The sequence below is a fragment of the Arvicanthis niloticus genome, unplaced genomic scaffold, assembly GCF_011762505.2.
Source record: "Arvicanthis niloticus isolate mArvNil1 unplaced genomic scaffold, mArvNil1.pat.X pat_scaffold_461_arrow_ctg1, whole genome shotgun sequence".
Classification (NCBI taxonomy): domain Eukaryota; kingdom Metazoa; phylum Chordata; class Mammalia; order Rodentia; family Muridae; genus Arvicanthis; species Arvicanthis niloticus.
Window position 1 is genome coordinate 20,603 of NW_023046098.1, and position 16,733 is coordinate 37,335.

Below are 16,733 nucleotides of genomic sequence, written 5' to 3' on the forward strand. Positions count from 1 at the left end.
TCCTTCCTATGATTACATTCTTCCACCTTCTAAGTGAGTAAACAACTTTTTTATTCTTGTTTTTGGTTGGTTGATTCAGTTACTAATAGAATGACTGATTGATTGATAGATTGATTGATTGATAACCTAAGATGGTTTCAAATTCCCCATATGGAAAAGCTGAGCCTGAACTCCTGATTCTTCTGCCTGTGTCCTCTGAATAAAAAATTATATAGCTACAGCAACATGTTCAGTGATTTTTTTTCAAGCATGCATATTAATTATAGTTCTAAAGGCTGTGTGTCTAAGACTCAAAACTGTGACGCCACAGCCTCAAAAAGGCCATACAAATGCAAACAGGTGCCTGCAGGAAAGAAAGGGTACTCCTTCCCACAACAGCTTGCCTATTCCTAAAAAAAAAAATATTGGTCAATTATTAAGGGGCCTCTCACCATGACCCCAAACGCCCACACTAGAACTGTATCCCTTACTCCTGAGCACCCTTACTCTTACATTGGCAACTGAGTTTCAACCTCAGTTTCAGAGTGGGCAAAAAGATCCAAACAGTAGCCAGAAACAAGGCTTGTGTTGAATACAGTACAAAATACACCCAAGATTGCCAGGCCTGGGGACTGGGAATCAAGACTATGTCCTAAAACATGAACTCTATGGCATTACTAGACCTTCCCACAGACCCACAGTCTCAGGACTTCCAGATGATGTTGTCAGGACTGCAATGGTAGATTCAATAAGATCTGTCAGGAGCAGACATCCGCTCCACTGTCTGTAATCTCCCCACTACTCCACGACCTCCTACAGGGAGAGACCCCAGCCACCAAATTACAGTGTGAAAGCAGAGCTCAGGGAGCTACTGCATCATCTCATAGGCTGGATGAAGACAGAGTTATGCCTGTGAATTCATGCTTTACTCTCCTGCTCAAGAGCAAGTCTGGCACAGGATAAGAAGTCGATAAATGGCTGAAACATGAATGAAAGTCAGACAGAATTATTATTAGTCACATGACCACTTGAAGTAGAATCTTCTACTCTAAACTCACAGTTTTTGCACTACACTGCTCAGATTATTCAAATGCCCACATCTTAAACAAATGCCTAAATGTATCCAAATGATAAAGGATCAAAAAAAGAAGGGAAGAAATGTATGGGTTAAGGAAAGTAGGAGAAAAGGAAAGAAGGAAGGATTGATTGAAGAACACACAACACTAATGTATACACTGCTGATCAAACTTTCTCTTCCTTTAGAAACATTTCAAGAAGTACATATGAAACAAGGAGGACTGACTCTTTACTCTACACAGTCATTGAAAAGGAAGAATTTGTCCCAAAATTTCACAAACCTACTACTATTCCAAAAATTGTGCCCAAGAGGCTCAGAGAACTTGGTCAGGAAAAGCTGGCATTCATGTGTACCAGAAGAAGAAGGACATGTGATTGAGATCCAAGACTTATTTAACCCAAGCTTAGATACCCAGAAAGAGGCTCAATTGGTCATAATAGAGGGGGCTGCAGGGATTGGGAAGTCAACACTGGTCAGGCAGGTGAGGAGAGCCTGGAAGGAAGGCCAGCTCTACAGGGATCGCTTCCAGCATGTCTTCTTCTTCAGCTGCAGAGAGCTTGCCCAGTGCAAGCAGCTAAGTTTGGCTGAGCTCATAGAACAAGGCCAGGAAGTGCCCACAGCTCCCATCAGTCAGATCCTATCTCACCCTGAGAAGCTGCTCTTCATCCTCGATGGCATAGATGAGCCAGCATGGGTCTTGGAGGAACAGAATCCTGAGCTCTCTCTGCACTGGAGTCAAACACAGCCTGTGAACACACTACTGGGGAGTTTACTAGGGAAATCCATCCTTCCTGAGGCTTCCTTCCTGCTCACAGCTCGGACCACAACTCTGCAGAAGATCATTCCTTCCTTGGGGCAGCCATGTTGGGTGGAAGTCCTAGGATTCGCTCAGTATGAACGGGAAAACTATTTCTACAAATATTTTGCAAATGTAAGAGATGCAACTACTGCTTTTATATTTGTTAAATCTAACCCAGTGCTCTTGACCCTGTGTGAGGTTCCCTGGATGTGCTGGTTGGTCTGCAATTGCCTGAAAAGGGAAATGTTGCAGGGGAGTGACCTTTCATTGACCTCAAAGACAACCACAGCCCTCTACCTGAAATACCTTTCCATGAAAATCCAAGACCAGTACATGAGGATCCAGCTCAGAGCCCTTTGCTCACTGGCTGCTCAGGGGATCTGCCGAAGAAAGACCCTGTTCAGTGAAAGTGACCTCTGTAACCAAGGGTTAGCAGAGGATGCCATTGCCAATTTCCTAGAGATTGGTGTCATTCAAATGCAGCCCAGCTCCCTGAGCTACAGCTTTGCCCACTTGTGTCTCCAGGAGTTCTTTGCAGCGATGTCCTACATCTTGAAGAATAGAAAGAAAAGACATGGTGATATGGAAGATGACAGAATTGTGGGAACACTGGTAGAACAGTATGGAAGATACAACCTGTTTGAGGCACCCACTGTGCGCTTTCTATTTGGTCTTTTGAGTAAAGAGGCATTGAAAGAAATGGAAAAGTTCTTTCACTGCAACTTTTCTAGGAAGGCAAAGTTGAAGCTGCTATGGCACATCCTAGCAACAACCCAACCCCATCAACCACCTTCTATGGGTTTGCTCCACTGTCTGTATGAAAGTCAGGAAAAGGAACTCCTGACACATGTGATGCACGATCTTCAAGGAACAATAGTGCCTGGAACAAATGACATTGCACACACAGTGGTCCAGACAAATGTGAAGCACCTGGTGATACAGACAGACATGGAGCTCATGGTGGTCACTTTCTGCATTCAGTTCTGCTGTCATGTGAGGAGTCTCCAGGTGAATATGGAAAGACAGAAAGGATATGCACTGATGGCCCCAAGGATGGTCCTGTGAGTATTCAGACACAGTCCTCTCTCCAGATTTCCTGTGGGTCTCATGAGACCACGTGTTTTGAACATTTCTCTATTCGCTTCAGTGTGCTTGAATCATTGGATGATGCTGTAAACTTGTCTCTCCCTATGCCTCGGTGAGGAACACCCAGCTTCTCTGATTCAAATCATCTTCACCCTTCATGGGATTCCAATGCCACAGTTACTAATCCTCCCTCTTAACATACTTTCTCTCTGAGAAAGAGCTTATTCCTGTAGGTACCATCGCTATCCCTATGAAAGTAACCTTGGCCCTGAAATCTTTCCCCATCATCTCAGAATGCATATGTATGAGAGTCCCTATGGTTTCACTGCCCAGATAATATCTGTATGTGTCAATGAAGCAGCCTGGCCCTGGCACTCACCTCAAAGGCTCCTTAACTTTCTGCCAATCCCAGTAGCAAGGTAGAGTTCTTCCAGGATTTGCTACCCTGTGCAGTAGTGGTTACTTAGTATCAATATGTGTCTCACCTCCCTCTACATGATTCACCCCATAAATATTCATTAGTATTTATTTTATACAATGACCTACCAATCAATTACAAGAGGAGAAATACAATTGCTGTCCAAGGACCAGAGAAACTGGGAGAGAAGACAGTCAAATATTCTAATTACATAGGGAATGCCTCTTGCCATGACCAAGCATACACTGGGCATCAGGGAAGGGAGTGTTTACTTAAATAGAGAGATTCTTGGGGTAAGTAACTGTCTTAGTTAGGGCTTAATCGCTGTGAACCCTAACATGGTGCTGTGAACAGACACCATGACAAAGGCAACTCCTATAAAGACAACATTTAATTGGGGCTGGCTTACAGCTTCAAATGTTCAGTCCACTATCGTCAAGGCAAGAACATGGCAGCATCCAGGAAGACATGGTGCATGCGAAGCTGGGAGTTCAACATCATCACCTGAAGGCTGCTGGTAGAATACTGACTTCCAGGAAGCTAGAATGAGGGTCTTAGGCCCATGCCCACAGTGACACACCTACTCCAACAAAGCCACACCTCCTAATAGTGCTACTCCCTGGCCCAAGTATATGCAAACCATTAGAGTAACATTTTTATTTAAATCTTCTGTTTTCATGTGTTGAAATTTTTTCTCCTAATAATCTGAGCTGGACTTGCTAGCATAATCCTGAAATCCTATCATTCAGGAGGCTAAAGGGGAAAAATTCCTTCATTTCAATGCTTTGACACCATTTTGACAGGAAATAAAAAGCTCATGTGAAAACCAAATGACTTGAAAGTAGTGGAGTGACTGTGAGAGATCAGGACGGTGTGAGGAGAAGGGGGAAGTGGGCAAAGGGCACAAGAGATTAAACAGTCTTACACATATGCAGGAAGGTGTCAATGATTATTTTATATTATTAGGATGGACTAATAAAAGTTTGTAGAAAAGTGATGATATATCAATTATCAAAACAAAAAAAGTTTCTCATAGAGGACAGCATTAAGAATTGGAGAAGCGGTGCAGCGTGCGGGGGGCCGCGCGCTGCCTCTCAAAGGCCAGACGGCACTGCTGGGAGGCGGCGGCGACGACAGCGGTGACAACGACAGCGGCGGTGATGGGCGCCGCGCCGGGGGTAAAGCACCATATCCCACTTGAACTTTGCATCCAGGAAGCCCAAGATTGAAGACAAAAGATCGGAGACATTGACTAACCTGGAAACAGGGACATCTTTGGAACTTTATCTACAGTAATCTTTGAAACTTTCATCAGGTGAAACCAACTTCATCTTACTCTGCTTATTGAAAAGGACATGGCTTCAAGGATTTTAAATTTCCTTTTAGTTTTTAATGAACTTTATGGGAAACAGAGCCCTTAAAAGGCTTGAGAATAACAAGAAGAGATTGAAAACAGGCAATACTGCTGTCTGTTTTTCTTCTCATTCAAGGAAAAGGATTTACAACTGAACCTGTAACAGCTGTTGTCCAACTTTGGCCATCAAGAGAGAACTAAATAAAATTAAATCACCATTGCCAGACGACCAGCCCTGGTGAAGTCAAGGTGTGAAAGTGGTGGCATTGAGAAGACTGCTGGAAAGGGACAAGGACTGCACTTAAGAAAATCAGCTTCTCTTTAAGCTGGAAGACACCAAGTTCCTTCTTGGATTAAAATAGAAACCCAGGGCACACCTTTTAGGTGCTGCTCATATTTTTGTGGAAGTGTGGTGTTGTGGAAGGGCTCTTGTATTTCCTCAGAAGAGTTAAAGCTTCCTGCCCTCCCCACCCCCTAATACTTTATTCCTCCCTTTTGAAGACCTGCCTCCATCCATGAGCTATACCTTGATCTGCCTGACTCTCCATGTTTTCCACCTGCGACTGTTTGCATGCGTACAGCCTACTGTTTGTCTTCATGTTTTAAACTGTACAAGTTGTGTTTCTTAATCTCCTTTTCTGCTGTATTCTGGGGAGGTGGTTTTTAATCAGTTGAAATCACCTTTCCCCCTCCCATGTGCTTTCCTTCATTTGAGATCTTTTGACCTTCATTTTTATTTGGGAGGGGGAAGGGTGATAATTTTACATTTTCTGTTTTCCCCAGTTTCTTTCCTCTCTGTCTCCCTCATCCCATTTTCTTGTCTGTTCTGCCGCTGTGTGGGCCTGGGCTATGCAGCAGGGCACATCTTTCATCAGAGCTCCAACATGCCCGCAGAGTCTGGAAAGAGGTTCAAACCCAGCAAGTATGTACCGGTCTCAGCAGCCGCCATATTTCTAGTGGGAGCTACAACACTCTTCTTTGCCTTTATGTGTCCAGGACTAAGCCTGTATGTGTCACCTGCAGTGCCCATTTACAATGCAATTATGTTTCTTTTTATGCTGGCCAACTTCAGCATGGCCACCTTTATGGACCCAGGAATTCCCCCCCCCCCAGCCGAAGAAGATGAAGACAAAGAAGATGATTTCCGAGCTCCCCTTTACAAAACAGTGGAGATCAAGGGTATCCAGGTGCGAATGAAATGGTGTGCCACCTGCCGCTTTTACTGCCCTCCTAGATGCTCCCATTGCAGTGTTTGTGACAACTGTGTGGAGGAATTTGATCATCACTGCCCTTGGGTGAACAACTGTATTGGTCGCAGGAACTACAGATACTTCTTCCTTTTCCTCCTTTCCCTGACAGCCCACATCATGGGTGTGTTTGGCTTTGGCCTCCTTTATGTCCTCTATCACATAGAGGAACTCTCAGGGGTCCGCACTGCTGTCACAATGGCAGTGATGTGTGTGGCTGGCTTATTTTTCATCCCTGTAGCTGGCCTCACAGGATTTCATGTGGTGCTGGTGGCTAGGGGACGCACAACCAATGAACAGGTTACAGGTAAATTCCGGGGAGGTGTGAATCCCTTCACCAATGGCTGTTGTAACAATGTTAGCCGTGTCCTCTGCAGTTCTCCAGCACCCAGGTATTTGGGGAGACCAAAGAAAGAGAAGACCATTGTAATCAGACCACCTTTCCTTCGACCAGAGGTGTCAGATGGGCAGATAACTGTGAAGATCATGGATAATGGCATCCAGGGAGAACTGAGGAGGACTAAGTCTAAGGGAAGCCTAGAGATAACAGAGAGCCAGCCTGCAGATGCGGAACCTCCACCTCCTCCTAAGCCGGACCTGAGCAGATACACAGGGCTTCGAACACACCTCAGCCTGGCTACTAATGAGGATAGCAGTCTCTTGGGCAAGGACAGCCCCCCTACACCTACCATGTACAAGTATCGGCCAGGTTACAGCAGCAGTAGCACATCAGCCGCCATGCCTCATTCCTCCAGCGCCAAGTTGAGTCGTGGAGACAGCTTGAAGGAGCCAACTTCAATTGCAGATAGCAGCCGCCATCCCAGCTACCGCTCAGAACCCAGCTTGGAGCCAGAGAGCTTCCGGTCTCCCACTTTCAGCAAAAGCTTTCATTTTGACCCATTATCCAGTGGCTCACGATCCTCCAGCCTCAAGTCAGCTCAGGGCACGGGCTTTGAGCTGGGCCAGTTGCAGTCCATTCGTTCAGAGGGCACCACCTCCACCTCCTATAAGAGCCTGGCCAATCAGACACGCAATGGAAGTCTATCTTATGACAGTCTACTTACTCCTTCAGACAGCCCTGATTTTGAGTCAGTACAGGGAGGGCCTGAGCCAGACCCACCTTTAGGCTACACCTCTCCCTTCCTGTCAGCCCGGCTGGCCCAGCAACGGGAAGCCAAGAGGCACCCACGTTTGCTGCCAACTGGCCCACCACACCGAGAGCCCTCACCAGTCCGTTATGACAATCTGTCTCGCCACATTGTGGCCTCCCTCCAGGAACGAGAGAAGCTGCTACGACAGTCACCTCCACTTGCAGGCCGTGAGGAAGAACCAGGCTTGGGAGACTCAGGCATTCAGTCAACACCAGGCTCAGGCCACGCCCCCCGTACTAGTTCCTCCTCAGATGATTCCAAGAGATCACCCTTGAGCAAGACTCCACTGGGACGCCCAGCTGTCCCCCGTTTTGGCAAACCAGATGGGCTACAACTGCCCCCTATCTGGGCCGATCGATGTCCTATAGCAGCCAAAAAGCCCCATCTGGTGTCTCTGAGACAGAGGAAGTAGCATTGCAGCCATTACTGACACCCAAAGATGAAGTACAGCTCAAGACCACCTACAGCAAATCCAATGGGCAGCCCAAGAGTATAGGCTCAGCTTCTCCTGGCCCAGGCCAGCCACCTCTCAGTAGCCCCACAAGGGGAGGAGTCAAGAAGGTGTCAGGGGTGGGTGGCACAACTTATGAGATTTCTGTGTGAATCTTGGCGCCTCCCTTCCCCCACACCTCTGCACCTACACCAAAGGGCCTCAGGTGGCCACCTTCCTTCCCTCAAGGGGCTCCCCTACTTTGCATGGACATTTTTTAAACCACCGATTCCAAGAGGATGAGGCTTGTTTTACAAAATGCCATGAGGTTAAGGAGAGTTGGGGCCCTGAGACTGGGGTGGCACCTCCCCCTCCTTTGATCTTTTAAGACCTTCCCTTCCTTGATCCCTGGACCAGACTCAGTGGACATTTGTGCAATTGCTCGCCCTGGAGGGAACCAGATCATTTTTAAACCAGAAATAATTTTTTTTATTATTGTTACGGATTCTATTTTTTTCCTCTTCTCTGTTACCAGGTGTGTGTGTACATATATATATATTATAAATATCAAAGAAATTATATATCTATCCTGGGATGGGAAAACAAGGGAGGGATATATATATATGGAGGGGGATTTTATTCTTCCCTTTCCTTAGACCAGCAGGAAAAGAGAGACATTAAAGTCTTCCTTTTCTCCATGGTTCCCTCTCTTTTGTCCCAGTTACCGACTAAGGAAGTAGCGCCCTCTGCTGGTGCTAAGTGATTAGGAAAGAAACAGTCCATCTGGGGTTCTCAGTCAGATGAAAGAATTTGGAGAGTTTTTTAGGCTCCTTCACATCTAGTTTCCCCAGGAAAGGGGTCACAGTTCCATGACGGTGGTGGGAGATCAGGAAGAGAGCTTGGCCTAGTTTAAGAAACACCAGGCATCCCACCCTCCATTCTTGGGAGACAGGGATTATGGTGGGCTTCAATGAGCCCCAATGCTTCCCTATAATTTACAGAAAAAATCTTAAAATCCAAGGCCAGGAGAGAAGAATCCAAAAAGCAATATTTTTCATCATATGCCAAAAATGGGATATCGAGAAGGAGTGGCAGGCCTAGGCCCCTCCAATTGTCCCTTGGGGTTTACCCCTTAGCCCACCTCAATATGGTGCTGGGTAGAGGGGGTAGTGGCTGGGTTGTAACCTTTAAACAGGGAAGACTCCAGCTTCTATACAGAGACCCTTTAATTTTTTTATTCTGATTAGCCATTTTAAACCAACAAGGAATAAAATAAATCCTGATTAAAAAAAAAAAAAAAAAAAAAGAATTGGAGAAGCTGAGCTTGCCTGTGCACACCTGTCATCCAAAACTCAGAAAAGAGAGGTAAGTAGGCCAGAGTTCCAGCTGGGCTACATAGTGTAACGCTGTCTCAAAACATCACGGTCTAAGGATGGGACTCATTGGTGGAAAGATTGTTTTGTGTTGGATAATTTTTTGTTGCTCTGATAAAACACCATGGCACCTTGTACAAGAGTTGATTTGGGCTCATGGTTCCAGAGGGATCAGGGTTCATCATGGCACAGGGAAAGCATGGTGACTGGTGACTGCAGCAGCACCTGAGAGGACATACCTTACATCACAAGTAGTAAACAGAAACAGTGTACTGGGAATGGCTCAATATTTTGAAATATTTTTATTATTAATATTAATTAGTTATTTGCTTTATATCTGGATCATCATAGTTTTCCCTCAATCCTCTCCTCCAACTCCCTCCCTCTCACCTTTTCTCCTCCCCATTCACCCATCCTACACTTCTCATAAAAGGGGAGGCCTCCCATGGATATCAACCAGCCTTGGCATACCAAGTTGTAGTAGGTGCATCTTCTTCTATTGAGGCTGGACAAGGCAGGCCAGTTAGGGGAAAGGGACCCAAAGCAGACAATGTAGTTTAAGACAACCCTGTTCTCACTTTAGGAGCCCCTCATGAAGACTCAGCTGCACGAATTTTATGTATATGCAGAAGGTCTAGATAAGTCACATGCATTCTCTCCATTGGCAGTTCAGTCTCTATGTGCCCTCAGAAGCCCAGGTTAGTTGATTATGTAGGGGTTGTTGTTGTTGTTGTTGTTGTTGTTGTTGTTGTTGTTGTTGTTGTTGTTATTGTTGTTGTCTTAGGTTTTTTTTAGTGGTGACTTTGACACCTCCAGCTCTGTCAATCCTTCCTCTCCCTTTCCACAGGATTCCCCAAGCATCTCTGCATCAATTTTCATCAGTTGCTAAGTGAAGCCTTTAAGAGGGCCATTATGCTAGGCTTCTGTCTTCAAGTATAGGAGAATATCATTAACAATATTAGGGGTGGGCTCCCTCCCATTGCATAGGTCTCAAGTTGGACCAGTCATTGGTTGGCCTTACTCAAAATCTGCTCCACCTTTTACCCCTGCCTTCTTGTACACAGGACAAATTGTGATTCTAAGGTTTTACTTGCCTATGTTTATGTCTCAATGTGTCTCTCCATTACAGGAGATGGCTGGTTCAGGTGCCATATCCTCTACTGTTAGAAGTCTTCCCTAGGGTCCCCTTCCTAGACTCTTTGGCACTTCCATTGTCCTATGTTTCTTGCTCAACCCAGAGATATCACCTCAAATCCAGTTGTCTCAGTACTCTCTCTCCTATGTCCTTCCCCACCTTGTCTCTCCTGTTCCTATGCCCACAACCTCTCCTACCCAGACCCCATCCCTCTATCTACGCTCTTGATGTCTAATCTATTTCACCTTCTCAGTGAGATTCAAACATCTCTCCCTGGGCCCTTATTGTTACTTAGCTTCTTTGGGACTGTGGATTATAGCATGGTTATCATGTACTTTGTGACCAATATCCACTTGTAAGAGATTAACTAACATGTTTGTCTTTCTGGATCTGTGTTATCTCACTCAAGATGATCTTCTTCTAGTTCCATCTGTTGCCTGCAAATTTCATGATGCTATTGTTTTTAATAGCTGAGTCTATCATATAAATGTACTACATTTTCTTTATCCATCCCTCAATTAAGAGACATCTACATTTTTTCCAGTTTCTGGCTATTACAAATAAATCTGCTATGAACACAGTGGAACAAGAGTCATTGTGGTATGGTGGAGCTTCTTTTGGATATATGTCCAAGAATGGTATAGCCGTGTCTAGAGGTAGATCTATTTACACTTTCTGAAAAACTGCCAAATTGATTTTCAAAATGGCTATACAATTTTGTCCCCCAACCAGAAATGGAGGAGTGTTCCCCTTGCTCCACATCCTCACCAGCGTGAGCTGTCCCTTGAATTTTTGATCTTAGCCATTCTGACAGGTGTAAGATGGGATCTCAGAGTCATTTTGATGTGCATTTCCCTGATGACTAAGGAGGGTGAATATTTCTTTAAGTCCTTCATAACCATTAGAGAGTCACTGTTATGAATCGTCTGTTTAGCTCTGTACCCCATTTAATTAATTAATTAATTAATTAATTAATTAATTTACTTATTTATTTACATCCCAACTGCAGCTTCCCTCATCCTCTCCTCCCAGGTCCACCCTTTCACCTTACCTCTCCCATCCCTTGCCCATTCTGGTCAGAGCAGGGAGGTCTCCCATGGTCATCAACCTACCTTGGCATTTCAAGTTGCAGGTGCATCTTCTCCTATTGAAGCTAGACAAAGCAGGCCAGTTATGGAAAGAGATCCAAAGGCAGATGGTAGTGTCAGAGACAGCTCCAGCTCCTGCCGTTAGGGATCCCACGTGAAGACCAAGCTACACATCTGTTACACATGAGTAGAGGGCCTAGATCCATCCCATGCATGCTCTCTGATTGGTGGTTCAGACTCTGTGAGCCCATATTGGCCCAGCTTAGTTGATTCTGTACATTTCTTGTAGTGTGTGTGACTTCTCCTGCTCCTTCAATCTATCATGCCCCTCTTCCACAAGATTTCCCAAGATGCACCTCACGCAGAGACCTCCTGGGTCTCTGCATCTGTTTCCATCATCTACTGGATGAAGCCTCTCCAATGACAGTAAAGCAAGGCGACTGTCTGCAAGTAGAGCCAAGTATCATTAGTAGTGTTGGGGTGGACTCTCATGGCTTTGTCCCTCATAGTTTCTTAGGTTTTTTTCTACATTTTGGATATCAGACATCTGTTAGATGTGGAGTCAATGAAAATCTTCCTCATTTCAAAGACTACCACTTGTCCTTTTGACACTGTCCTTTGCCTTACAGAAGCTTTTCAGTTCATGGGGTCCTATTAATTATAATATATATAGATATATAGATAGATAGATACCTGGGCCTGAGCTCTTGGACTTCAATTCAGGAAGTTGTCTCCTGTATCAATGTGTTCAACGTGACTTCCTGCTTTTTCTTCTATCACATTTAGTGTATCAGATTCTTTATTGAGTTTTTTTTTGGTTCACTTGGACCTGAGATACCTGCAGGGTGATAGATGTGAATCTACTTGCATTGAAGATGCTTTCTTTTTTCCATTGTGTAATTTTGGCTTCTTTGTCAAAAATTAAGATGCATAAGTACCTGGACTTACTTCTCATTCCTTGATTCCATTCCAATTATCAACCTATCTGTTTTCATGCCAGTACCATGTAGTATTTATCACTATCTCTCTGTAGTACAGCTTGAAATCAGGATTGGTGATACTGCAAAAAGGTTTTTTTTAAACTATTGTACAGGATTGTTTTAGCTATCCTGGATTTTTGGTTTTCCCTACAGATTTGACTATTGTTCTTTGAAGGTCTATAAAGAATGGTGTTAGTATTTTGATGAAAATTTCATTAATCTGTAGATTGCTTTTGGTAGTATGGCCATGTTTATAATCTTACCAATCCATGAGCATGGGAGATTGTTGCATCTTCTGATGTCTTCTTCAGTTTCTTTCTTCAAAAATTTAAAGTGCTTTTCATACAGGTCTTTCATTTGCTTGGTTAGAATTACTCAGGGATATATTATTTGTGGCTATTGTGATAGGTGTTGCTCCATATTTTTTTTCTTAGCCCATTTGTTGCTTTATGTAGGAGAACTACTGATTTTTTTTAGTTAATTTTAGTTAATTTTGTATCCAACCACTCACTGATGGTGTTCATCAGCTGTAGGAGTTCTCTGGTAGAACTTTTATGGTCACTTATGTATACTATCATATCATCTGCAAATAGCAATACTTTTATTTCTTCCTTTCCCATTTGTATCCATTTGGTCCCCTTCAGCTGTATTATCACTCTAGCTAAAACTTCACATTCTATACTGAATAACTATGGAGAGAGTGGACAGCCTTGTCTTGTCCCTGATTGTGGTGGAATTGCTTTAATTTTCTCTCCATTTGATTTGACATTGGCTATTGGCTTGCTGTATATTGTGTTTAGGTATGTACTTTGTCTCTCTGATCTCTCCAAGACTTTTAATATGAAGCTGTGTTGAATTTTTTTCAAATGATTTTTCAGTATCTAATGAAATAATCATGGGGGGGGTCAGTATGTTTCTGGGGTGGATTACATTGATGAATTTTCATACATTGAACTATCTTTGCATGCCTGGGATGAAGCCTACTTGATCATGGCAAATGATGTTTTTGATGTGTTCTTGGATTTGGTTTGCAAATATTTTATTCAGTTTCCTTCAATATTCATAAGGGAGATTGGACTGAAATAATCTTTCTTGGTAGAATCTTTGTCTGATTTAGGTATCACAGTGCTTGTAGCCTCATAAAAAGTTAGTTTGGCAGTGTTCCTTCTGTTTCTATTTTGTGGAAAATTTGAGGAGTACTGATATTAGATCATCATTGAATGTCTGGTAGAATTCAGCACTAAACTTTCTGATCTAGGGATTTTGTTTGGTTTCTTCAGAGACTTAATGACTGCTATTTCCTTAGGAAATATGGGTTTATACAGATTGTTTACTTGCTCTTGATTTAGCATTGGTAAGTGTTATCAATCAAAGAAATAGCCTATTTAGTTTAGATTTTCCACATTTGTGGAATACAAGTTTTTGAAGTAAGACCAATTGAGCCTTTGAATTCCCTCAGTGTCTGTTGTTATATCTCCCTTTCCATTTCTGATTTTATTAATTTGGATACTCTCTCTACCTTTTATTTGGTTACATCAGGGTTTGTGTATCTTGTAATTTTCTCAAAGAACCAACCCTTACTTTCATTGATTCTTTATGCTGTCCTCTTTGTTTTTACTTTTATTGATTTCAACACTGAGTTTGATTATTTCCTGCCATCTACTCCTCTTGGGTGTGTTTACTTCTTTTTGTTCTAGGACTTTCAGCTGTGTTGTTAAGTCACTAGTATAAGATCTCACTAATTCTTTAATGAAGACATTTTGTGCGATGAGCTTTCCTCGTAACAGTGTTATTGTGTCCCCTAAGTTTGAGTATGTTATGCCTTCATTTTCATTGAATTCTAGAAAGTGTTTAATTTCTTTATTTCTTCCTTGACCCAGTGGTCATTAAGTAGACATTGAGTATTTAATTTCCATGAATTTGTAGGTTTTCTGTTGAGACTTTAATCCATGTTGAGCAGATATAAATCAGAGGGTCATTTCACTTTTCTAACATCTGTTGTGACTTGTAACTTTGTGACCAAGTATATGGTCAATTTAGGAGAAGGCTCATTGAGGTGCTGAATGTTCTGGAGAATTTTTTTAATCTGTTAGGACCATTTGAGTCAAAACATCTCTCAGTTCCATTGTTACTCTGTTTAGTATCTGTCTGGATAACTTGTCCATTGCTGTTGACTAATTGCACTATTAACATGTGGAATTTAATATGTGATTAAGGCTTTAGTAATGTTTCCTTTATAAATGTAGGTGCCCTTGGATTTGAGGGGTAGATATTTATAATTGAGATGTCATCTTGGGGAATGATTTTTTGATGAGTATGAAGTGTCCTTCTCTGTCTTTTTTTAGTTAATTTTGTTTGGAAGTCTATTTTATTAGATATTAGAATGGCTACTAAAGCTTCCTCCTTGGGTCCATTTGCTTAGAAATCTTGTTCCAGTCCTTAAATCTAAGATAATGATCTTGAAGTATGTTTCTTACATAAAGCATAATGATCGATTTTGTTTTCACATCCATTCTGATAGTATATATCTTTTTATGGGGAAATTGAGTCCATTGATATGAAGAAATATTAAAGACCAATGGTTTTTTTTTAAAAAAAAAAAAGACCAATGGTTTTTAATTCCTTTTATTTTGCTGCTGCTGCTGCTGCTGGTGGTGGTGGTGGTGGTGGTGGTGGTGGTGGTGTGTGTGTGTGTGTGTGTGTGTGTGTGTGTTTCCCTTGTTTTGGTTTTGCTGGTGTGAAATTATTTATTTCCTGTATTTTCTTAGGTGTAGTTAACCTCCTTAAGCTAGAGTTTTTCTTTAATTATCTTCTCTAGGGCCGGATTTATAGATAGATGGTGTGTAAATTTGGTTTGTCATGGAATATCTTGTTTTCTTGACTAATGGTAATTGAAAGTTTGGCTGAGTTTAGTAGTCTGGGCTGGCATTCTGGTCCCTTAGACACTGCAAGACATCTGCCAGGCTCTTCTGTTTTTTACATTCTCTGTTGAGAAGTTCGGTTAATTCTAATAGATCTGCCTTCATATATTGCATGGCCTTTTTCTCTTGCAGCTTTTAATATTTTTTCTTTGTTCTGTATATTTAGTGTTTTGATTACTATGTGGCAAGAGGATTTTCTTTTTTGCTCTAATCTATTTAGTGTTCCATAAGTTTAGTATATGCTCACAAGTATTTCTTTCTTTAGGATAGAAAATTATTCTTCTATGATTTTGATGAAAATTATTTCTAGGCTTTTGAGGTGGGAGTCTTCTCCTTGTTCTACTTCTATTGTTCTGAAGTTTGGTCTTTTCATGGCATCCCTAATTTCCTGTATGTTTTGTGTCTAAGATTTTGTTAATTTAACATTTTCTTTGACCAATGTGTCAATTTTTTGGTATATTCTACTCCTGAGATTTTCTCTACTATGTCTTCTATTCTGTTTGTGGTGCTTGAATGTACAATTTCTGTTCTGTTACCTAGGTTTCCATCTCCAGGATTCATTCAGTTTGTGTTTTCTTTATTGCTTCTATTTCCATCTTCAGGTCTTGAAAGGTTTTGTTCATTTTCTTTCCCTGTTTGCTTGTATTTTCTATATTTCTTTAAGGGGTTTATTCACTTCCTATCTAAGGAATTCTATTTTCTTCGTAAGATTGGATTCAAGGTCATTTTCTTGTGCTTCAACAGTGTTAGGGTATCCAGGACTTGTAGTTGGATAGCTGGGCACTGGTAGGGTCATATTACCCCAGCTCTTGTTAACTGTTTTCTGACACTGGCCATTACCCATCTGACTTTTGTGGTTTATATACCTTAGGTGCTGATTTCTGACTTTGTTGGATGGATTTTTGGATCAATTTTTCCCTTGGTTTATGTTTCCTCTTGTCTTCTACCTGAGTGGCCTGGGGTTCTCATGACTAGTGAATCTTCAGCTCCAGTAGGGTGTCTCCTCTAGAGTTTTTGTGGCCTGCATAGCATCTGGGGTTTCAGGTACTCACCTTGCCTCTGGGATCCATAGAAACAGTGTCCAGGATCCCTGGTGCCACAAAGTCCTTCGGGAAAACAGGCAGAATTATGGGCCATGAAATAGAGTCCAAGGGATGGATACAGTTCAAGTGTGTTGGGTATATTTTAAGGGAGCTTGGCACCCAAGGGCTTGGAGTGGGTTATCTGTGCTACCTACAAGCTTCTAAAAATGCAGGCAGAGTGGTGGACCTAAATATGGGGCCAGGGAACAGGGTGAAGATTACCGCTCTTGGGTGTCCTTTAGGGTATCTGGCAGTCTGGTGATTTTTAGAGGACTGGGTCTTACTTGGTTGTCCCTGATGTGTGCAGGCTTCTGGAATACAGGCAGAGTGGTGTGCTGGAAAATGAATCACAGGGAATAGACAGGGGCAGGGTTTGAAATCTTAAAGCCTGTCACCAGTCATGTACCTCTTGACACAAAGCCACACCGCCTAGGCCTCCCCAAAGCATACCATGAGTTGAACAAATCATTCAAATGCCCATAACTCAAGGAGACATCTCATTCAAAACACCCCATATAGCAAGCTCAAGACCCTGACTTTGATCCACAGCAGAAAAAAAAAATGTGTTATACCCTCTGTATACTTGCCTATAGGGAAACTGAATCACACTTT

General features: G+C 42.6%; 1 protein-coding gene and 1 pseudogene across 3 annotated transcripts in view; both read left to right on the plus strand.

The window, feature by feature from the left end:
- The window catches only part of LOC117702103 (NACHT, LRR and PYD domains-containing protein 1a-like), a 53,272-nt gene that overhangs the window by 11,845 nt on the left and 24,694 nt on the right, over nucleotides 1–16,733 (plus strand). For all 3 annotated transcript variants that reach the window (XM_076706373.1, XM_076706374.1, XM_076706375.1), the window contains exon 3: nucleotides 1,243–2,917. In XM_076706373.1, the coding sequence (XP_076562488.1) occupies nucleotides 1,243–2,917 (1,675 nt within the window). The remainder of the gene's footprint in view (nucleotides 1–1,242; nucleotides 2,918–16,733) is intronic.
- On the plus strand, nucleotides 4,487–8,043 carry LOC117702105 (palmitoyltransferase ZDHHC5 pseudogene; annotated as a pseudogene).